We start from the raw sequence: 23,332 nt of genomic DNA on the forward strand, positions 1-23,332 counted from the left end.
GAGAGCGGCTGTGGTGGAGCTCAGCTGCACACCTGAGCTAAACCAGCACACAACCGTGAGAGGAAGACATTTAAAACCAGGAAATGTGATAGCAAAATTGAAGTCAGCTACCTTGATAAAAGATTGGACATAGCAACATTTCTAAGTGGCAACGTCACTGCTGTAAGTTTTCTGCTTCTTGATGGCCATTCCAAATCCTGTTCTCTGAAAGTTGTAAAAACATCTTAAACTGGTTCTTTGAATCAAAGAACATGCCATGCATGAAAAACAATATGCCTGCGAACAGCTTTATCAGAATTTGTGTATTCACAATAATCAGCATAGTCTTTACTGCCTTTTCAGAATTTTTGAGTCACTTAAAAAATTCCTCACTAGGAAGCTTGGAATAAAATTTTATTCCTCTTGCCTCCCTGCCCCTGTCTACTACGCTAGAAAAGGAAGAAGAAGGGTCAATACAGAAGTAACTTTAGGGGATTTAAAAAAGATCTAGGCTGATTTTGAATGCATCTTTAGACATACATGTTACAAGGAGTACCTATTCACATACAAAAGTGTCCTGGATGCTGTAAAATCTGATTAACAGTATGAATTAACATGATGCTCTGAGCAAGCACTCTCCTCCAAATTATTTAACGTTTAGCCTGAAAAGCTCTACAATGTGATTTGTTAATACACCAAGATTTTAAATAAAAATTACAAGTAAATAAAATCAGGAGTCCAAGTTGAACCAAGAAAAGATGATCCCAACTTCTCAAAATGGAGAAGCATTTTATCATTTATAAATCAATCCAGATGAAATGTTGAAGTAAGAGTCAAAAACTAGAAGGCACTGTCTCAAAAAGCATATTCTACAAAACACACCAACAGCTGAAAAAAAGATCATTAATCTACAATGGCTCTTGGACACTATGGCATTTATTTTCATGTATGGTTTGTTTTAATATTGAGAATACAGACACCTCATGACCATCTGAATTGCTGTAAATATCTTGGATCAGCACATGGTCATGTGGTGGGGATAAACTCAACAATGACTAGTTATCTCTGGAGCCCCCAGCACAAGAATGATGTTGATCTATTAGAGTGGGTCCAGAGGAGGGCCACAAAGCTGATCAGATGTCTGGAGCACCTCTCCTACCAAGAAAGGCAGAGAGAGCTGGGACTGTTCAGCCTACAGAAGAGAAGGCTCCAGGGTGACCTCATTGCAACCTTTCAGTACTTAAAGGGGACATAAAACAGATGGAGAGTGACTCTGTGCTCAATCAGATAATGACAGGACGAGGGGGGATGGTTTTAAACTAAAAGAGGGAAGATTTAGATTAGAGGGTAGGAGGAAATTCTTAACTCAGAGGGCAGTGAGGCACTGCAACAGGTTGCCTAGAGAAGCTGTGGATGCCCCATCCCTGGAGGTGCTCAAGACCAGGTTGGATGAGGCCCTGGGCAACCTGCTCTAGTGGGTGGCATCCCTGCCTATGGCAGGGGGTTTGGAACTGGGCGATCTTCGAGATCCCTTCCAATTCAAGCCATTCTAAGGTTCTATGATCTAAACCTCAAGATGATGAAAACCTACAGGGGAGAAGAAAGGAGAACGTGCAGATAAATTTCTTCAAATCTAACATGCAAAAGACTAGAAAGGCTTAAGAGGGTACAGAACAGCTGAATTTTAGATGAGGGGAAAGTGCTGTTACAGAGATAAAGGTCACATAAATATTATATACTCAGGCTGTAACAGACAAGAGGGAGAATCATAGAATCATTAAGGTTGGACCTCCAAGATCATCTGGTCCAACCACCCAAAGGGTTGGAGAGTAGAGTCAATAGAAGACATTAAAAATACCTAATGCCCCCACGCCTCAACACAAACCTAAATGAAAGCAAAGCTAGGACATGGCTTATGACAGAGGCTTACAGACAAAAACACAAAAGCAAGAGACCAGTATAGCGTATAGACAGCAAGTCCTTTGATGTAGGACTCTAGCAGTAAACAGTCCAACAACGTTTATATAGACAGCTTTTAAACACAGACTACGAAGCCAGAGCCTTCTGACAAAATTCATAAATCAGTACCTGTGCTGGAAATAATGTACACACCAGCTTACCTCAGCTTTTGTCATCTTCTTAGGAGCTTTGAGGCTCTGGGTACGTTTTGGCAGTTTGTCTCCTGCATCTTCATCCGATGGGTCTGTTCTGGTTTCTGTCAGGGTTCCATTAGACCTCTGTGCCACACTGCTCTCCTCTCCTGAGGAGTAACAAGAAGCTAAGGAATAAGAAAGTTTTTTCAAATACTTTTGAAAAGACATCTAGATCTAAAATGTCCCATCCTTACGGACCACATAGAAGGGAGACATCAACAGTATTTATGGATAATCCAAGAAATCCGTATGTTAGTAAATGCGAAAGGACTAGGGAAAACAATACAACTTCTCCCAGATAATTTGCAATCTTGTAGTCCTTTGAGACCCCTGCATGAAGCCCAGGGAACCCTTCCTCGCCTGCTGGTTAACGATACAAGTCCTCAAACAGTGGCAGGGGTGTTCTGTACCTGAATCCTCAATGGTTTCAAGGAGACTCGCTCCAGGGGGGTGCAGCTGTGGCTCATGGCTTCGCAAATGCACAGTATCTTCATCCCGGATCAGAGTGAGATCCTGCATGCTGAAACTTCGTAGCTTTTCAGACAAAACTCCTTGGCCCTAAGAGGACATAAAAATTATGGTGAAGGACACTTCATGCTCACCAAGATCATCCCACACAGGATCATTCAGAAGAGGGAAGGTGCCCCATTCCCCACTAGGGTACTCTATAAAAAATAAAAACAAAAAAAAAGCAACACCACCACAGAGAAAAGGGAAAAAATAAAAGCATGCTCTCAAACCAACAGGAAAGAGGTTAGAGCAAAATCCATTCTCCCTTCACTTTCCATAAATCAAAGGATTAACTACAAAACAAACTGAAGGAAAAGTATATCATTCTGAACAAGCACCAGCATCCCTAACAGACCCACTAATTGCTGGTACACAGAACTAAACTATTGGGGAATTCCTGAATGTTACAGAAGGTTAGACTGTGTTTGTAGTGCACAGGCGTTGCATTACCTTTGCAGCTGCAGTAACTGCTGCATTGGCAGCCAGGTTTAACCCTCTCTTGCCGACTCGCATCATGGTTTCATAGCTCTTGTCACGAGCCTGAGTAATGTATTCATCAATTTCCTAGAAAGGCAGTGTGGAACACAGCATTTAGCTCCTAGTTACAAACATGCTCAAAATCTCCCCCACTATCACCTTTAAAACCCAAAGCTCATCAGCACACCTTTTTTCCAGGCTGCCAGCACAAGCTGTGCTGTGTTTTCTCTGCTACTTAGAGAAAGCTTGCAAATGCAACCTTAAATTAAAGAATGTTTTCTCCAAATTCTAACAACTGAAACGAAGCAGTTGCTTATATCGAGAATGTGAAAAACACAGCCTGACTACAGAACGTGCTGCTACTATCATGATTCAAAGAACTTAACTACTGATAGTGACTATAAAGGCTAAAGATACTGAGTTAGGCAAACATACTAAGCATTAGGCAAGATACTGGCTACATTACAGTCTCTAGTCGGCTGTACACTGCCCTCGTTGTCAGAGACATAATCATTCTATACCCACTAATGTCAGCACAAGCATGATTCATGCATTTTAATTTTCATTGTAGCATAACTGAATCAGAATTCAGTCAACTTCCAGACAGATCAGTCTCTTCCAACAATTAGCGAGTACCTTCTCCTTATTGGAGAGCGTTGGGTGCACAAACTTCCTGTAGAGGACACTGGAGCCCTTGGTGTAAGGGGAGAGCAGCCAAATCACAAATGCGATTTTCAACTCGAAATAAAAAGGAAACCTGAGAGAAAGAGAGAAGGAGGGAGAGAGAGAGAGAGAAAGAGAGAGGGAGAAAGAGAACGAGAACTGGAATCAAGATCAGCACAGAGACAGAGAGATAACCGTTAGAGAGCAGCACAGGCAAAAAGAGTAAAGAGAAGGTAAGGTCTCAGAAACATAAATGAATCAATATATCAGGTGAGAATAGCACAATCCTCTCTGGAATCCTAGAACATACCTTCTTTGAGTCTCATTTAGTCTTTCATCCATAGCCATGAAAACTCCATAAACAGGGCATCTCTCAGCCCTGCAAACACACCAAATTAAAATCTGATAGCTACTCTCACCATTCTTAAGTTTGTTCAAAGACTATCCACTGGATGATAACATTACAGCCGTTTCCCTCCCTTTTTCCAAAGTTTTCAATTAAATATCTCAAGGGAGCTCTCAAGTTGCTGCTAAGGCTGATGGCTAAGAGCAGGCAGCATACAAGTCTTTCATTGCTATCCCTTACACAGTAAAGTCTCTGGGAAGATAGAGCAGTGGAGACTCCAATAAGCAAATGCAAACTTTCTGATGCCTGTTAGTACTAAAAGACTTCTGTTTTCAGTGGTTCATTTTTAAGTATGTGAATGAGCCAAAGCTTTTGTACTTTTTAGATCCTGGCTCTTCAAAGTTTTTTTCAGGAAGAGGCAAAATGGCTGAGCACTTATGTAAGGTACATGCAACAATTTCATGTTTCTTTAAAAGATGCAACTCTGACTAGACTGTATTCTTTCAGAGATGTGTGCAAATCACAAACACTAAAGCAGTGAAGAAACTGAAGATACCCTGTTCTAATGGAACAGTTGAAGACACAATGACAGTTTGTCATTGCTGAAGGCCTCCATTTGATTATTGCCAAGTGTGACACAGTTCTGAGAGGATTAAAACCTGTTTCACCCCAACCCAACTCACGCCCAGTAGTTGAAGACATTTTCATCATGCAAAACACCACTCAGAGCAGAGATGTATTTGATCTGCTCCATTGTACAACAGGCTCGCAAAGCAAAACAGGTCATAGAATTATAGAATATTCGAGTTGGAAGAGACTCACAAGAATCATAAAGTCCAACTCCTGGGTCCCCAAAGGACCACACAATAAATAAAGAATCAGATCATGCATCTGAGAGTGTTGTCCAAACACTTCTTGATCTCCAACAGGCTTGGTGCTGTGACCACTTCCACGGGGAGCCTGGCTCCAGTGCCCAGCCACCCTCTCAGTGAAGAACCTTTTCCTGATATCCAGCCTGAACCTCCTCTGGTCCTTTCCTTCTACCATCTTTTTAAAATGTCTTTTAGATCATAATTTCTCAAACCTCTTTACCTAATAGCTTGTCAAAAATATATTATGCTATGAATGGATGAAGACCCTCTGACAGAGCCTGTGTATCTGTCTGAAAGCACAGAATATGAATCAGTTTAGACAGCAGCTTAGACCTGCAATGTCTATAAACCCGTAGACTCTTCACGGGCATAAAAACTCCTAAATGAGAGAGAGCTTATCCTTAGGAACCTAACACTACTTTAAAAACATTAAAAAAAACAAACAAACAAAAAAACCCACACACCACCACGGTACTCACCAAGAAAGAACAATGTCTGTGAGTGTTTCTGCAGTGGTGAAAAAGGCAAACACAATCCAGTACATCATCCACTTCACCTGCAAAAGAGCAGTCACTCAGTAGACATCCATCAGAACCAAGAAAAATAGCAAAATGTCTTCTCAGTAAAAATGACTCATCGTTTTCACACACTGAGATGAAGTCGGCAGCAAGAAGGCATAGATAATCAGCATTGGAGAGGGTCACATATGAAATGTTACATTATAGTTTAGGAAAATATATAAGATTAATATACTCTAAATATATAAATACAGCAATCATCAGCTCAATGCCCAGATGGAGACCAGTGATGAGTGGTATCCCTCAGGGGTCTGTACTGGGACCAGTACTATTTAACACCTTTGTCAGCAAACACGAACAGTGCGATTGAGTGCACCTTCTGTGAGTTTAAGGATGACACCACAGTGAGTGGTGCAGTCGACATGCTGGAAGGAAGCGCCACCATCCAGAGGGACCTGGGCAGGCTTGAGAGGTGGGCCTGTGCAAACATGACAAAGTTCAAGAAGGCCAAGTGCAAAGGTTCTGCACCTGGGTCAGGGCAACCCCAAACATGAATACAGGCCAGACAATGAGTGAATTGAGAGCAGTGTTGTGGAGAAGGATTTAAGGGTACTGGTGGATGAAAAACTGAGTATTAGCCGGCAGTGTGCACTTGCAGCCCAGAAAGCCAACCACCTGAGCTGCATCAAAAGAAGCATGACCAGCAGGTTGAGGGAGGTAATTATCCCTCTCTTGTGAGACCCCACCTAGAGTACCACGTTCAGCTCTGGGGCGCCCAGCACAAGGACACAGACCTGTCAGAGCAGGTCCAGAGAAGGGCCACAAAAACAATCAAGGGGCTGGAGCACCTCTCCTACAAAGACAAGCTGAGGGAGTTGGGGTTGTTCAGTCTGGAGAAGAAAAGGCTACAGGGAGACCTTATAGCAGCCTTCCAGTACCTAAAGGGGACCCACAGGAAAGATTCTTTATCAGGGAGTGCTGTGATAGGAAGGACAAGGGGTAACGACTTTAAGCTAAAAGAGGGTAGGTTTAGATTAGGTGTTAGGAGGAAAGTCTTCACTTAGAGGGTGGTGAGGCACGGGAACAGGCTTCCCAGAGAAGCTGTGGATGCCCCCCATCCCTGGAAGCATTCAAGGCCAGGTTGGATGGGGCCCTGGGCAACCTGATCTAGTGGGTGCCATCCCTGCCTATGGCAGGGGGTTGGAACTAGGTGAACTTCGAGGTCCCTTTCAAAATCATAGAATGGTTTGGGTTGGATGGATACAGATGTACTGCTGAATGTCTGTCCTGTAACAAAATCATGACACAACAATAGCGTTATAGTCCCAAATAAACTAACTGTCTAAAACCAGTAAGCAGTTCACTTTACGTACAGTTATGTTCTTTAATATATAATGAGTATGTTAATAAATACATGTGCACTTAATTAGTTTCATCTGTAGCCCTACTTTTTCTTCATTTTAAATGTTATCTTGGGGGCAGGAGAAGAACTACAGATGTAGTATTTTGCTCTAACTTATTAAGGTGCATTAGAATCATAGAATCATTTAGGTTGGAAAAGACCTCTAAGATCATCTAGCCCAACCTTCAACCTAACACAGCCAAGTCCACCATTAAACCATGTCACTAAACTCTACATCCACACATTTTTTGAAGACCTCCAGGGATGGTGACTCAACTACTTCCCTGGCTATTCTTAGTCTTAATCATCGTTCTCAGAAATTCCTTAAGCATTTCTCTTTTCTTTTTAAAGAAAAACCCAGTAAGAGAGGCAAGAAAGCAAAGAACATATCGTATAAACTCATCTTCTTGTTTAGGCTCTTGAATGTAGTTTACAAACTGTACTTTGTGCTATTATGGCACATATATATACCTAAACCCTGTCTCCCAACTTCCTCCCATCTCTTCTGTGGAGCAGTAGATGTTTTGTTTGCTTTGAAAAAGAGTAATTCCACCTTTCCCTCTCTCCATCTCTGTCATTTCTGTAGCAAGTCTGCCAGCTACAGACCAACCAACATCATTATTTAAGAGGAATCGGTCAAATTATAAAAACCACTACCCCAAGATTTCCAATAATAATAGGGTCAACATAAATGAAATTGACTGTTTTCTGTGCCATCAAGAAGTAAAAATAAAATTAAGTAGGAGATAAATGGAAACAAGAGGTCACCTTTGCTAAAAGCAACTTAACACTCTCAGTGTCATCAAGAATGAGAAAAGGAATAATTTGAACCAGGGAAATCTCACACATTAACACTCATATTAAAGTTACATGAACAGGTAAGCGAGGGTCTTACTATAGCAAATAATGTTGTAAAAGCAGATGTTTCCCCAACTTGTACGTGATGGAAAAAATATGATCTGCTCTTGAAAGACTCTCCAGAACTTTCCAAAAAGTCTTAAAAGGAAAAGAAATGCTGCCTCACACCCTGAAACAATAGTCAGCTTTTAAAAAGGTGATTAGTGTTTCAAATATTTTCCATTTTATTGTGCAACTTTTCACAACAGAAAGTAGCAAAACATGTGTTGTATGGCTCCCCTCTCCTCCTCCCCATAATCATCAATTCAGACAGGACAGGTGTTATTGACTTGAGTTCTAAAGCAACTCTATGAAATTAATGATTAACTCTTTGATGCAGCAACATAAATCAGCTCTTGTATGAAAACAATTGTGAATAATGACAAATCAAAGGTGGCAAATGGGGATCCGAGTGGGGGAGAGATTTCAGAGATGCTCTGTACCAATACATCTTACTTCCGTATTATGTGAAATTAAGGCAATCATAACAAAAGCAAGCAATAAATACATAGATATATACAACATAAAAAAGAATTATTTTTTTTCTGAGAAAAAAATAATTCCTAACTGTAGCAGAAGTTTTTGACTGTTTCCATTAGCTCTTGCTACAGTGGTTGGCAAATGGTACTGGAGTTTTTACAGTTTCCAACAAGCCTACATAAGCATTCAAAGAAACTAAATTGCTGAAGATAAAAGGTAAAGGCACTTGAGGATTAAGAACTAGTTCAAAGAGAGGAAATGAAGTGTAAAAATAAATGGTCACTTTTCAGAATGAAAAGAATGTCAGAATGTGACAAATATTCTCGTTACATAAATTAGCTCACAACACTTGAGTGGTCACAGTAGACAGCCTGATGAAACTAAGTTCGGCCCCATCAGAGTTTTTCAGTAGTAACACAATATTCAGGAGTATTAGAAAAGGAAGAGAGAAGAACAGAAAACATTGCTATGTTACTATTTAAGTGTACTATATGTTCACATCTTCAACACTGGGCATGGGTCTGGCTTGCCCTGTCTCCTTCTGCCATCCGTCATCCTACCCCCTACAGCCAAAGAAAAAAGAAATATAGTTGTTAAATAAGTGAGAGGGACTCAACTTTTAGCTCTAGAAGTCCCTGAAGTGCAGATTACCAGATGCTAGAAAAGCAGAATACAAGGGGGATGGTGAAGAGGGAAGCACCACTTTTTTCCCCCGTTTATAATTGTTGTTATCCACAGATTACTAATGTCTTCCAGAACTAATCCTATGCTGTATTTGTTTTTCAATCCATCAAAAAAGAGTCAAGTCTCTGTTGCTCAGCAGTTGATCACCAATTTCAGCTAACTTGCACCAAGAACCTAAATAAACTCCGTAAACGTAAAAATATTATTGAAATGTAGATTTGACCAAAGCTACAGACCACATGTGAAAGGAAAACAGTTACTTTTAAAACAGCCTAAGGTGCTAGAAGCAATTTGTCATGGCTGCTCAAAGACATGAATCTATACCACAGCATGGCAAAAAAAGTGTTTGCACTGTACTCTGACGCCATTGCTGGACTGCTTGTAATATAGTGGTCCGTATCAATGCAGTGTGCAATACATCACACTCTCCAGCATATATGTACACCTGCAAGATCTTTCTCCCCAACTCACGTTTGCTCTTAAGCACTACAAACAAGTAGTAGTACACAGACACAGCTGGCTTGAAACTATGCACCACAGCTTTCAAATGTTCCACTAACTTTTCATATGGGAAGCAGTTTGAATAGATGTTGGCCCCCTTTCCTGAGTTTAACAAAGCCATTTTTCCTGTCTTTCTTTCTGCTTCTGTTGAGAAATACAAAGCTGTCTAAAGATTACTGATTTGGGCAGTTGGAATCCAGCATCTACATGTTTAATTCTGATGTAGTCCTCTTAAGGAAAAATAATTCACATGTAAGATCAGTTTTAGCAATTCAAATACATTTTCTTGAACCAACTCCAGTATTTTCACTGAAGACAAAAACAAAAGGAAATTTTCTGTTGCAGCTGTCCAGAACTATTTACTTCAAGAAAACTGTATCAATGAAGTATTAAACAAAAGCCAAAAACAAATGTCATTCTTTTCCATATCAGCCCCAGCAGGACTTACAACCAGGTGACTAACTGACATTCATGTTACGACAACTTTATGATACTCAAGTACCAGATCTCACTTCTTTTTAATCATCAGATTAATAAAGTCCTGCTGCAATTAAGGTAACATCTACCAACAGAAATTCAGATTAGTACGTTTGTATTATGCAAGACACGTTGCATTTCTGTACCTCAATAGCCAACCTACCCAAAGAAAATAAGCAGGCTTTTACAGTAAAGCATCTACAAAGTCAAAGGCTCTGTATTTACTGGGCCTTTGAACTCCAGAACAAGCCATGTGTGGTGGCTGTTTTAAAAAAGGAGAGTTTTTGTTTTTAATCCCTCAAATTCTCAACAACACATTTCAACACATTTTCAAACTGTGAAAAATGGGCCTGCCTTAAAGCTAACACAACTTCTGTAACTGGAACTCAATAGTTCCATGACAGAAACTTAAGAGCCAAATAAAAATTCCAAGTAAAAATCTGCCTTTGATGCAACAAAGATCACAGACAACTGGTCTAAAAGAAAACGAGGAGAGAAAACAGCAGTAATAAGACTACCAGATCATTATGAAGTCACGGGATCATGCAATTACTCAGTTTCTTTTATGCTTTCCTTTTGGTTTTTAATGTTATCACTAATAAACTTAAGTTTTTTACGAGTCATAGTATTCCTGACTATACCTCTAATACTCAAAACACTGCACTGATTATCATTGCCTACTGAACATTCACATTTTGACTTCTCTGCTGAAGGCAAGAAGAAAAAAAAAAAAAGTCAGCCAAGCTAGATGATGCAGTTTTTAAAGCTGTCCACTATGAATAGACTCTCTACCTCAGCTGCTCTCTCCTTCAAAAACCAATGGGCTGAATTTTAAGCCGACGCATAGGAAACATCTAGGCAATTCTAGAGGACTGAAGCAGCATGAGACATATCCTGCAACATTTACTATTGACACGTCATTTTGTAAGCAGCAAACAGAGCCAATTGGATGAAGAGTCACAGACTGCACCACAAAGAAATATTGGCAAATTATATTCTATTCGGCCATGTTACCTCTCTTCTCTACCTGATTATTCACTGCTCTAAACAGACAGAAATTCTTCCCATCCATAAAACAAATAGCTCATCTCCTCTAATCATCTTAGAACAGCGCTTCTGTAAGAAGCCGACACACCACATCACTGACAACTATTTGGTGTTTTAAATATGGCAATTGCAACAATGATGTAGGCAGAAAGAGAGAGAAGGAAATGTTTCCAGAATGGAATGAGAATGAAGTCTTAACCAACAGGAACTGCTGATCACAAGCAAGGTTGATAGGAAAATACAAACCATGCAAGATTATTTAGACTTTTAGAAGAAAACAAAAGCAGTACTGAAAAAGCAGAAAAGCACAAAGTAAGAACAAAGTTAGAGAAAAGAACTTGTCCCCGGACTTCCATATGCTTCCAGACCACACTGTGTTTCCTCCCATTTTCCCATCCTCAGCCAATATTTCCTGGAGGGGGAAGAAAACAAAACAAAACAAAACAAAACACATTTATGGTTTGAAACCTCCCGTTTCGGTAAGTGTCCTTCCTCAAAACATCCCCAAAGTCTGTCGGGGCTGCTCTTCAGGCGGCCCGTCCGACCTGACACCGCTGTGGGCCGGGCAGCCCCTGACACAGGGCCGGGGACAGGTCGTGGGCCCGCAGGAAGCCGCGAAGGACGGGGGGAACACTGCGCCGACACGGCGAACCCATACTCACATATTCCTTCACGTTTTTCGTCTTCACGGCCTTGTAGGAGGAATACGCGGGGTAGAGGGTGCCGAAGATCAGCCTGCAAAAAGAGCAGAACCCTCAGCGCCTCACGGCACCGCAGCGGCCCGCACGCCGGCTGCCTCCGCCCTGGGCGGCTCCCGCTCCCCCGCCCCCTGCCAAGGCGCTGCTCTTGGGCCGCGGCAGCCAGCGCGGACCCGCCGGGACGCGGCCGCGGGCGACCGCGAGGCAGCGCCCGCCCCGCGGCCCCTCCTCGCCCCGAGGCGCGGGGCTTCTCCGCGGGCCGAAACCCGCGGCCCCACTGGGGGCGGCGGCCGCGCCCCGCAGGGGCTCACCGCAGCGCCCCAGCCCCGAGAGGGCCCTACGCATCCCTCCGCCCCAGCACTCACACCACGAGGCGGGAGATGATCCAGGAGACCATGGCGGCAGCGCCGGGTTCCGCGGCGGCGGGAGGCGACTCTTAACGGGCAGGTTCCTGCAGCAGGCGCAGCCCCGCCCCGGTACTTACAGGGGCGGAGCCGCCGCGGCGGAGCCGAGGGGCCGCATCGCTCCCCGTGCCACCGCGGAGACCCCGCCGCCCCGCCCCGCCCCGCCCCACCGGAAGCGACCGGAGGCGGCAGCGCCAGGGCAGCCGCGGCGGCTCCCGCGCCGGGGGTAGCGGCGCTCCCCGGGGGACGGGGCCGAGAGTAGTGCTGCAGGAAAGGGGACCGGCTGGAGAGACGGCAGGAGAGTAACACGCGCAATGTAAGAAAATTACCGAAGCGTGATCAGTCAAGGTGACAGACGCTTCAGGAGGCAGTAAGAGAGACGGCGGAAGAAGCCATCTTCCAAAATTAGAAGTTACCTGCTCTGGGAGGCCTAACACAACAGCCGTCAAAATGACGCAAATAAATCGGCTACTTAAAATCTTTCCAAAACTCTCAGCTTCACTGAAAACTGTCTGTAAAACAATTAACTCACAGGTACAGCAGAGGTCGTTATCAAACCTAAGGGATGAAAGCTGTTCTTTGTAGTTTCCGGGATAACTCAGTGTTGCCTAGTGCTCTCGCTCCTAGGAATCACAGATGAGAGGCCGAGGATTGCTTACCTATACAAACAAGTCTGAAGGGGGAGGCAAGTAAATATTACTCATGTGTATGTCTAAACATACCAGTGTGCCAGAAAAGCGAGCAGCAAAAATTGTTATTGTTATTGCAGAGAGTACTGTTAAGAGAATCACCCTCTCCAGTCGTTGCAAGAGTTAGTTGAATGTTTTGCACCCCTAAGGAAACTACAGACAAGGACTGATCAGGCTCAATACACAGACCTTTGAATCACACTAAGATGACCATTACAGAAGCTGAATTTCAATATTAAATATATTGATTTGCTAGAAAGCCTCGTGCAGTTCTTTAGCTAACAAAAAAAGACACCCCCCTCCCCACCCCCCACCAACATAAACATCAAAACACTAAGGAGTGTACTATGACAAAATCTCATTACTTGCCAAATAGCCTTTCTGAAAATGAAAGAAACCAAAGAAAGGGAGCAAAAACAGTGATTTGCTAGGGAAGAATTTTCTCACGGATGCATGAGCCTCAGTGGTAATGAGCAATGATGAAAAACACACAACATCAGCAACTTCCCATTACATGCAAGAGCTGAAAACAAAACTGTCACTACAGACAGTGACAAAGAACATTTTGTCACAGTCTGCTTTTGGATATGAATGGCCACAAAATGATTGCATAAGGGACTGCACAATTTACACCACTGATTGCACAATTGACCTACAAAATAGGATAAACGTAATCTGCCCTCACACATCCAAGTAACACAAACCTGCACTTCCCTCACCAGAACAATTGCATTTCTATCCCCACCAGTTTTGTGCCAGGAATCAGGTAGAGAACAGCTCTGGTACTTGAATAATGTGCTCATGTTCAGGTGAGTGAAAGATGCAAATAGAGAAAATTCAGAGACTTGTTGAGTACAATGTATGAAAAGACTGCGAGTGCTGAGTAACTGCAGCATGGGTATGTGACACACAAAGAAAATGTGCCTTAGTGTTCTAAACTGTTTAATGTGCCGAGGAATAGCAGGAACATTTGCAATTAGAGGTATAAATAGTGATAAGAACCACAAAATATGAGCATCAACATTAGTAAAGCAGGTGGTCTTGTGAATGTCTTAAGCGAGAGTCCATTATAAAGTGGCAAATTAAGCTTTAGAACAAGTCCAGGAAAAGTATTTTAAGCTAGCAATTTATAGTTAGCAACAAGGAGCTCAATTTCTTTCCATATCATGAAGAAGAATGAGAAATTAATTCATTACCTTCTCACAAGGAAAAGCTGCTGGTACTGAAAAGCTATTTTTGTAACAAAAGACCACTGTAGGTCAAACTGAAATAGAATGATTTATTATTAAGTTATTAGTAATGTTGCATAGTGTTGAATAACTAAGATTGTAAGACTTATCCAGGAAAGCAATTCATCGACTGTTTTCGAATTAAGGCTATTTTCTACCACCAGATACACTACTGCTGAAGTAACTGATGACAAATGCATGTTCTACAAATGTTTAAAACAGTTGAATAACAATCCATTTTATGGCCTCAACAATGAGGCAAGGGAATCATATCTTCCTTGACTAGAGAAACTTGAGCAAAGCTCCATTTACACCAATGCCAGGTCAGATGCGGAGATCCTGCCAAAACTGAGGTTCAGGCAGAAGCTGCTCTAATGAATAGAAACTACAATTACTCAGTGCTGAAGAACACAGTAGCTCTGGAAAAAAAATGGCAGAATAAATAAAGGTCTTAGGAAGAAAGGTGAAGTGGAAGATCTCAATAGCAGCCCTGTCTCTGAAATTTAAAGGTGCATTTTGTAATGTAAGAGTATCAAACCTTGAAAGGACTACGGAAAACAGAGACAAAGTGTAAATTGACAATGTAAACTGACATTGTAGAAGTAAGGCCCTAGAACTGGATAAGATTATTCTGAGAACATTTCCTTTTTTCACCTGTTTTGCTTTGTGATTGGAAGCCATTTAGTTTAGAAGAGACCTTCATACTGGAAGCAGCTTTATTTTATTAATTCTACATCTTGAAACTCACTTTACCGTTTTTGTATGAGTCTATATATAAGCACAAAGACAAAAAGTTCTTCCAAGGCGGGGGGAAGAGGGATATAAACAAAAGTAAGATGAGTTGTACCTGGTTATTTTTCAAAAGCCTAGTGGGAGTATGCAGCTGTTTTTCAATGGTTGAGATTAGGGATCTTAGAGACACGGCCACTTAAGAGGAAAGGAAGCTATGGGCTGATTTCAAACTCTGAGATGCAATGGGAGATAGCGACCACAAGCAGGTCTATGCAACCCAAACAGACGTGGCTTAAGTTAAAGGAAATGCTGAAGGTGACAGTCAGAAGGGTTTACTTACCAGTAAGATGTGTTGTCCACAGGTGCTTTCATGCTATGCTTCACTCCCATGCTGTTTAGTTCCATGCTCATTTTCTACCTAAACAATACTTGTAAGATATGCTAGATGCATGACTAATTCACTAGCACATAATAAATTTCAACCAACACCTCACAACCGAAGAAGTGAGGAAACAGAGGGAAAGTCCTATATGCATAGGAGCAATACATTTTAAAGAGTATCTGTGCCTGAGAACTTTTCATCTTTGTATTGCAAGTAAATCCAACTTACTGTTTAACACCTAACTCCCCTCCAATACAATCCTGATTCCACATCCCCAGGTTCTACAAGAGGTGACCTCAGAATCTGTCAGGTATTAAATGAATTATACAGCCTTCAATGTATTACTTCTTTCTTTCTCATTTATGTTGCCTTGTTCAGTTTCCTCACAGTACGGTTTATAAACAGAGAAATGATTAAATGTTGCAAAATTAACCTTTGTGGACTGTTATATTTTTAATCAACATCAAATAAGGGATGAAGTTGTTGGGTTGAAAAGGCATTTCTTTCCCTTCATCTGAGACTGAGAAAAAGAGATGAGTGTATCCTGTGTAATGTTTTGAAGGCTCTGTGAAACTGCTAAATGACAGTGCTGAGTATGCCCTTTTGCATGGTTGAACACACATCAACCTTCTGTATTGCAAATGCACTCTAAATTCACTTGGACAGGTAAACAGCTGTAACAACCTGAATCCCTTCTCTCATTTGTCTATAGTTCCACAGGATACTACAAGACAGCAAGGTTTTAGCCAATATTAAAAAATGCTGCCTGCCCACTGTCTTATGCAGCTCCATTTAGTAATAGCAAGACCACATTCAGTAGAATAAGTGTCATGTAAACGCTAAGGATGTTTGAAAGAAAACAAAACCAAAACAACCAACTTCTCAGTTGTCTGGGATTTTATATATAAACAGACACATATATAAGTACGTATATACACTTATAAAAATATATACATGTGTCTCTATATGGTTATATGTATTTATCTATGATCTACATATTTTAAATATACAAAAATGTATGTTTGCTGATACATGGTATATGAAAATTCTATTTCAAAAATTCTGAAATTATTCTACAGTGGCAGTTATATTTTAATTAGTTGAATAGAGTTCTAGGAGCTGACAATTACAGTTTTTAATCAACTGAAAATCTTACTTTGGTAGAAAACAAGCAAGAACTGGTAAGTGGATTCTGAATCTAGCTAAATGCCAATTTGTACCTATTATAAAAAAAACCTACTTGGAAAAACTTGCCAAAAGAAACTGTAGCCTCTACCTCTTGATCTATACAATCCAGATAAAGGATAAAAGTGGTCAAATACAAGTTAGCAGAGCTGATTTGACCAATCAATTTACATTTTTTTTTCCTGTCTTACATGATCTAAAATTTGGATTGCTATGTATTTCTTAATTTTAATCTATAATTTTTGTGCAAATCATTCCTCTGTTTTTGTTTGAATATTGCCTTAGATTAATTGTACTCTACGATTATTAAAGAGGAAATTCAAGAGTCAAAAACAATGTTTGATAGACTCAAACCAAACAAAGGCTCATTATGAGATGCAGAACTCTTTCTGTAGATCACCACACTGCGAATGACCCAGCTATTGTATTACACACAGCTAAGTCTTTGTCCTTATGATCTTCATCTAACTCTTATAATTGCTGATACATATGCAAAAAGGGGGAAACATCTCAACTATAACTAGTCATTGAGAATGGTTTGTATGCACAGAGTCCATTAGGAGAGCACAAGAAACTCTGTGTAACAGGTATAATACTGATGCTGAATGGTTCATGGGTCTGGGATAATCCTTTTAATCTGCAGAAGACTGGCATAGCCCATACTTGAAGGACAGCTGCAAGGGTATGAAGCCAAGGAGTAAACTACTCGATCAAGCAATCAACCTGAAATGCTGCCAGCCAACGGGTCAGTGAAAAGAACTGCTACCGCCATCACAATCTCCAAGGCCAGAAACCAAGAAATCTTTACAAGCCCATCTATTTCTTCAGTAGAGAGGGCAGCTCTGAATCCCAGCCTGGTAGAAAGACAGCAAGAGGCAGGGAGCACAGCACAAGAGATGTGGTTTATGACAAGACAGATGCTCTGCCAAAATTAACTCATGAGTTAGTTTTGATCAAGAGTCTGGAGACAGCTTGGTATGCTGCCTGCATGTATTTGGGACCCCAGGCCTAAAATACCCAAGCCAGGCCCAGGGCAAGAAATTATCAGCTAGCCTACACTACCACTAGCAGAAACTGAAATAACTTCAAAGCAGGAGTATCAGTGGCCAAAACTGAAAGAAATTGCCCAGATTGTTACAGTAAATGACTTTTATTTTAAAAAAATGAAATAACCGTGAACATATTAACAGGCCTGCAGGTGGCACTACAGTACAGCTGGATATAAGGTAGATATATTTCCCCATGTACCCAGACAATGAAATCCATTGCATCAATGCTGACATTAGCAAATTCTGAATACAGTTCTATCAAGCAGAAACGTTTTACTTAAAATAGTTCTGGACAAAATTGATTCTGAAAGTTAACATTTCCTTCACTTTTGGAAAGGATAGATGTTTTCAGCAAGCACTGGTTTGGGGTGAACTATTGCCTGCAGTTACCAGTGCAGGGAGAGATGTACAACATCTCTACATGAGAACAGAGTTCATAGTTCTTTTTACTTCTCTTTCTGAGGAAGCAGCGGAGACATGGGGATAGAGGAGAAGGTGGGTGAGGAATATGGGCAAGGGAGGTGGGGTGTCAATTTCTATTCACTCTCCTTTGGCTGTTTTTGTGCTATTTTGGACTGCTTTCTAAAAATCACTTCTTTATTTTATTGAAAGGAAGACTAAATGTAATGCGCCTTTCCTTGAAAATCCAAGAACAGTTGTGGTACTTCAAAAATACTAAAAATATCTACTTTCATGAAATATTAACTGTTTCACTACAAACCTAGTTTTTCACTAAATACACAATTCTCCTATTTCTGGAGCCTTCTGGGGAAAAAAAAAAAGTGGGTTCTCCCTTTATTTCTGCAACTCTACAGTGTATAGAGAAATGGCTACAAGAAGGGGAGTGCAGAGAATAGCTTTATCTTTTTCCTTGGCCTGTATTTCACATGGGAAGTTTACTTAAATTTCTGCAGTTGGGCTACTGTTGGTCACACTCCTTTAGCAGCTATCAACTAAGTCTGCAGTAGGACAACCCACTTCCAGCAAATTCCTTCTAACTTTGTGGAGACTAACTAGGCATGAGGAAAAACACCCACACTCTTTACACCATTTCTATTCATAATATGCAGGAACACCAAGTGGTTTCCATGTTCTTCCAATTTGCAAAAGGCCACAAGAAAGGGACATGGCACCTTTCATTAGAATCTGGAATTCTGCATGTAACAGTGCAACCTTCCATTAGACCTTCAGCGTTGAGGCAGCATAGAAAACAGTGGCTGAAGAGTGTGTGTAATACTGACCACACCAGCTCTTAGTGAGAAGCCTCTGCTCCTGCAGAGGCAGTCATGCAGTCCCTGTATATACTGTGAGCAAAAGGCTTACTTCACAGGGCATTTGGAATTAGCAGTTCCTACGATCTAGCTAGTTTGGATTCATGAGCCTTCAGTGTGCCAACAGCATCTTTCACTGCGTGGTAGATAATGTTCTTCACCTGTAAAAGAAGAAAAAAAAAGTCAACTTCTCCAGACTAACAAGGAGTCTAACATACCTATGCAATCAATGCTGGCAGCTGAATTTCTGATAGTTAGTAAGTTATATACTTGTATATATATAAGTGTATATATATATATATATATATATATATATATATATATATAAAATATATACTTTGTAAGTATATACTTACAAAGTATATACTATTACGGCTTTAGTATATCAGCACACATTTAAACTGTCACAGCTAGACTACACAAATATTTCAGAGACCTACACACAGCAACTTGGTAACACAGCAACCGATTTATTCACGTTATTTTAAGATAAAGCCTCTCCTTCATGAGAGCTATGAGGAAGTACACTTTTAAGTCATGCAAAGACTTTGAAGAAGTCCTTTTGATCCAAGTCACTTACAAATACATATGAATCAAGCCCAAAAGGAATTTGTGCATCTTACAGAAAGGCAAGCAAGATTAGAGGTGAAAAATCCACTAGTAACCACAGTATTCTGTTCTGTGTTGAGCTGTCTAACAGTCAAAGCTATATCTCGTTTCAGATTTATATGAATTCAGTTTCAAGTAGTTTAACTGTGCCAGTTCAACTAACTGTGAAGCGCCAATATTTTCCCCAATATACACATGATCTCAGTCTTTTCTATCATTTGTGTGACAGTTAAAGGACCTGAGTTATTCTACCCCATATACATATATCTATCACAGAAACATACATACGTATAAAAATATTTTAATACATTAATACTATAGTACAGGAAAATTAGGAAAAATAAGTAAACATTGCAAAGATCACTTATGAGGCACAAATCATAGAATCACAGAATCCTTTAGGTTGGAAAAGACCTCCAAGATCATCAAGTCCAACCATTAACCTAGCACTGCCAAGTCTACCACTAAACCACATCCCTAAGCACCACATCTGCACATCTTTTAAACGCCTCCAGGGATAGTGACTCAACCACTTCCCTGGACAGCCTGGTCCAATGCCTTACAACCCTCCCAGAGTAGAGGTGTTTCCTAATACCCAACCTAAATGTAACCACTATTCATTTTCACTGGGCTACTTTGTCAGTAAGTAACCAGCTTTTTTATTATAATTTTTACTTGGCTAATGAGCATTATTCATTTTTTGCAACCTATTCATTTATAGGCACACTTCCTCATCTTTATAACTACAGCTGAAGAGCTACGGCGTTTGAAGATGAATCCTGACGACGTGTGTATAGAGTTCTGCTTTACTTTAAAATCCTGTGCAGTGAGAGGTGAGAGTTTTGCTTTACTTTAACATCTCATGCAAAACCATATAGAAGCTCATGGCAAATTTTCACCAAATTCTTTGAGAGAATCAACTTGGTAAGTTCTGACATTCTTGGGTGACATACTGGAGAATGGTTACATATTGAGTAGTCATCTTTTCAAGAAAAAGCCATTCAGCAGATTTCTGCTCCACCTTCATTTTATACCCATGAGATTGCTAATACAAAAAGAATGCTGACAACAAAATTTGTAAACTACACAAATATTAACTCTTTAGAGGCATGTACCAGTGAAATCAAGAAAGGCCTCCTTACAGTCTTCCCTATGTATGACTTACTGCCTTAAATACAATGTTCTATTTCTTTTTAGTGAACATAGTATTCTGTGCTTAGTTACTGGTTTAAGCAGTTGCATTTCTTCGAAGCCAAAACACACTTCATTTTCCTTTTCAGGATTAGTTTACATAAGCAAGCCTTTCAGTCCACAGCAACTCTCTTTCAGGTAATACAGAAACAAATATAGGTGTCGTTAGTGAAATAAATATCTCCTCAAAACAAAGCATTGCCTTTTGCTTTTTTAGTAAGGATTTTTTCCTGCTATATGTCACTGATATTCAGGATTCAGCCATTTATACACTAATTAAAACTAACACATGCACTAGTCCAATAGTGGGATAGTTCTTTGGAAAGCCAGAAGTTTATTACTAATTTTTGTTTATATGATACTGTAGACATAGATACACAATTATTATTTGAAATACTTATCAAATGAGAACCTCCAATGTTGTGTAAAGTTGTTTTGTTGTTGTTGTTTCTTTTAAATCATTAGTTACATGTTTCTAATACTAAAACGTGGCCAAACACAGGATATATTTAGTGACTACCATCATAAATGGTTACCTGCAGTTTATCCTCATGGTTTGTATGTGTATTAGACAGATGCCTGAACTCCTGGGTCAGACGGAAGCAGTGCTTCACATGTTCTGGAGATACAAAATCTTCTGCCACTTTAATGCAGCTGTACAAATTATGGACCTAGAACAAACCATACAGAATCAATACAAAAAATAAAAACAGGATGTTTGGTTCTTCTGCATTTGCTTACCAGAAACAGGAACTGAAACCTATTTTGGTTTCAAATAAAATTGTGTCTCTAATGTTAGAGCAAAATACATGACATCTCAGATGTCCCCTTGTCCTCCCTCACATGCTACTCTTGCAAAACATAACTTCCTGTCTGTTCTCCACACTTCATCAGAATTCTGTTCCCTAGGCTGAAGTTTTACCATGCAGAAATGTTTTCCAACCATTCATTCTAAATATTATTTTCTTAATTCTGTCACACTATTGTACACTTCATTCAGGTATTTTTATCATTTTTACTAACATAATGATGAAGATTCAATTCAAACAGATCCTGTAAGAACTGCATACACAGAAAAACAAACTTAAATCAGCAACAATAACTAACAGTTATTTGGAAGTCACAGTTCTACTGTGCTTCTACTTCAATTCTATTTGTCAATATGGCCTAGAGTTGGCATACTTACCTGATGGGGAGCACCAGCAGGAATGAACACAGCATCTCCTAGGAACTGCACTATTGCCCAACCTTGTACACCATACTCATCATAGAGTCGCTTACGTAAGGTCTGGTCCAAGTACCAGCTTTGGTCATGAATAGGGTCATGATCTGGGGGATTTTCTTGGCCTTGCTCTTCTCCAACCTAGGGCCAAGATACCAGATAAAAAAGAAAACGAACCATGACACAGTACCTTGATACTGCTGTCTCACAAAAAGCTCTGTACCAAAGCACATACCAAACATATCTTTAAACTATTTCAAAGTGGGATGCTACTTCATCAAGTTCATTTAGGTCTTAACTAGCATGATATGCATTAGTAATTAGCATGAAAATCCTATACCAGGCTAAAGACCTGTGGAAAAAAAAATAATGTCTTCAAAGACAGTGTAAAAATATGTATGCACTTGATGTCAATAGCAATTTGTAGCATTCAGCCGCTCTAATTAAGCTTGTCAAGATACCATGTAGGCTCTAGACTTTGTCAAAAACATACCTTCCGGAGAAGTTCCCTTATCTTTTCAGCATCCTTGGCAGCATAGATATGCCACAATGCTCCAGGTTTTTCTCTTCCTTCATGGATTCGCTGCTTTGTTACATCATCAGCATCTCCCTCATCAATTGTTTTCAAAACTTCTGAAAGGGGAATCCACATGAAACCAATATGATTGTGAAGCTTCTGATTTTTGACATACAGAACAGGAAGTAGCCTTTTGAGACACTAAATCCAGCCACACTGCAACTGCTGCATTAGAGTACCCTTTCTAAGTGCCTCAAGCTTCACCTTAAAATTCAGGAAGTGTGACAATTGACAACTAATAAGAAAACTCGGTCATGAATTCAAACCGAACTAGCTATAATTATTCAAATATAAGGAGAAGAAAAAGTAACCTTTCTCCTACTTTCTTGAGGCACATGTGTCTAATTTCTATGAAAGCTCTGCTTCTTTGACAGTCGGGAACCAATGAAATATTACTGCACTTTTAAATACACGCTGCAGATGTAGCGAACTAAATATATAACAAAAATATTTGGGTTATGTCTCTCAGTTACAGTAAGCTTAAGCAATAAAAAGTATAGTTTCACATATACAGTTGATTTTTAATGGACTGAAAACATCTTTCCTCAAACATTACCATCATCATGGGTTCCTTCCCCAATGGGAATTCCAACGTACACCATGACATTAACAGCATCAGACACATCCAAATGCAGATTTGTAGTACCAACTCGTCTGTCTTCTGCAGTGATTAAGCCTATAAAATAGTGTAAAATAAAATAAGATCCTACTTAAGCTTCTAAAAAATTAACCTTATTGAAAAAGCTCTCTAATCTGCTGCCTTTATGCAGCAATGAAAGCAGAAACCAATGTCAAGGAGCAGCTGTAGTAATTTTCATGTCATATATGGCATAAGTAAAAAGTTTACTGAAAAATAGTATTTTTATTTTTAAATAGAAGCAGCAAGTATAGTTCAACCCATCATGAGAAAACAGGCATTTTAAAAACAGACTGAATTTGTACTCAACAATTTTGTCTCCCTGAGGGTCATTTATATAATCTGCAGTAAGGAACTTTGCTTTTGTAATACAGGTAGGTAGTATGCGTTCTCTGGCACTGACTTCCTTTGCTTGGCGGTACAAGAGAAACCTCATCTGCTATAACTAGTA

The 23,332-nt window shown here is 40.2% G+C and overlaps 2 protein-coding genes across 11 annotated transcripts in view; both read right to left on the minus strand.

The window, feature by feature from the left end:
* REEP2 (receptor accessory protein 2) overlaps nucleotides 1-12,264 on the minus strand; it is a 44,139-nt gene extending 31,875 nt beyond the window's left edge. For 2 of the 10 annotated variants that reach the window (XR_007708836.1, XM_035560557.2), the window contains exons 1-8: nucleotides 12,070-12,264; nucleotides 11,669-11,741; nucleotides 5,480-5,556; nucleotides 4,093-4,161; nucleotides 3,756-3,876; nucleotides 3,093-3,206; nucleotides 2,543-2,690; nucleotides 2,100-2,257 (exon numbers count right to left, since the gene is read on the minus strand). Coding sequence is in view for 2 of the 10 variants with exons in the window: in XM_035560557.2 (XP_035416450.1) it covers nucleotides 2,100-2,257; nucleotides 2,543-2,690; nucleotides 3,093-3,206; nucleotides 3,756-3,876; nucleotides 4,093-4,161; nucleotides 5,480-5,556; nucleotides 11,669-11,741; nucleotides 12,070-12,101 (792 nt within the window). In the remaining 8 variants the exon portion in view is untranslated. Of the gene's footprint in view, nucleotides 1-111; nucleotides 205-2,099; nucleotides 2,258-2,542; nucleotides 2,691-3,092; nucleotides 3,207-3,755; nucleotides 3,877-4,092; nucleotides 4,162-5,479; nucleotides 5,557-11,356; nucleotides 11,419-11,668; nucleotides 11,742-12,069 lie in introns of those variants that run through there. The other 8 variants (XM_035560558.2, XR_004780779.2, XR_004780778.2 and 5 more) reach the window with 8 other exon arrangements.
* Nucleotides 12,265-16,948: 4,684 nt separating this feature from the next.
* KDM3B (lysine demethylase 3B) overlaps nucleotides 16,949-23,332 on the minus strand; it is a 53,038-nt gene continuing 46,654 nt past the window's right edge. Inside the window, exons 20-24 of the mRNA XM_035560802.2 lie at nucleotides 22,801-22,920; nucleotides 22,161-22,300; nucleotides 21,632-21,808; nucleotides 20,982-21,116; nucleotides 16,949-18,806 (exon numbers count right to left, since the gene is read on the minus strand). Of these exons, the coding sequence (XP_035416695.1) occupies nucleotides 18,726-18,806; nucleotides 20,982-21,116; nucleotides 21,632-21,808; nucleotides 22,161-22,300; nucleotides 22,801-22,920 (653 nt within the window). The 3' untranslated portion in view covers nucleotides 16,949-18,725. The remainder of the gene's footprint in view (nucleotides 18,807-20,981; nucleotides 21,117-21,631; nucleotides 21,809-22,160; nucleotides 22,301-22,800; nucleotides 22,921-23,332) is intronic.

The sequence above is a fragment of the Cygnus atratus genome, chromosome 14, assembly GCF_013377495.2.
Source record: "Cygnus atratus isolate AKBS03 ecotype Queensland, Australia chromosome 14, CAtr_DNAZoo_HiC_assembly, whole genome shotgun sequence".
NCBI lineage: Eukaryota > Metazoa > Chordata > Aves > Anseriformes > Anatidae > Cygnus > Cygnus atratus.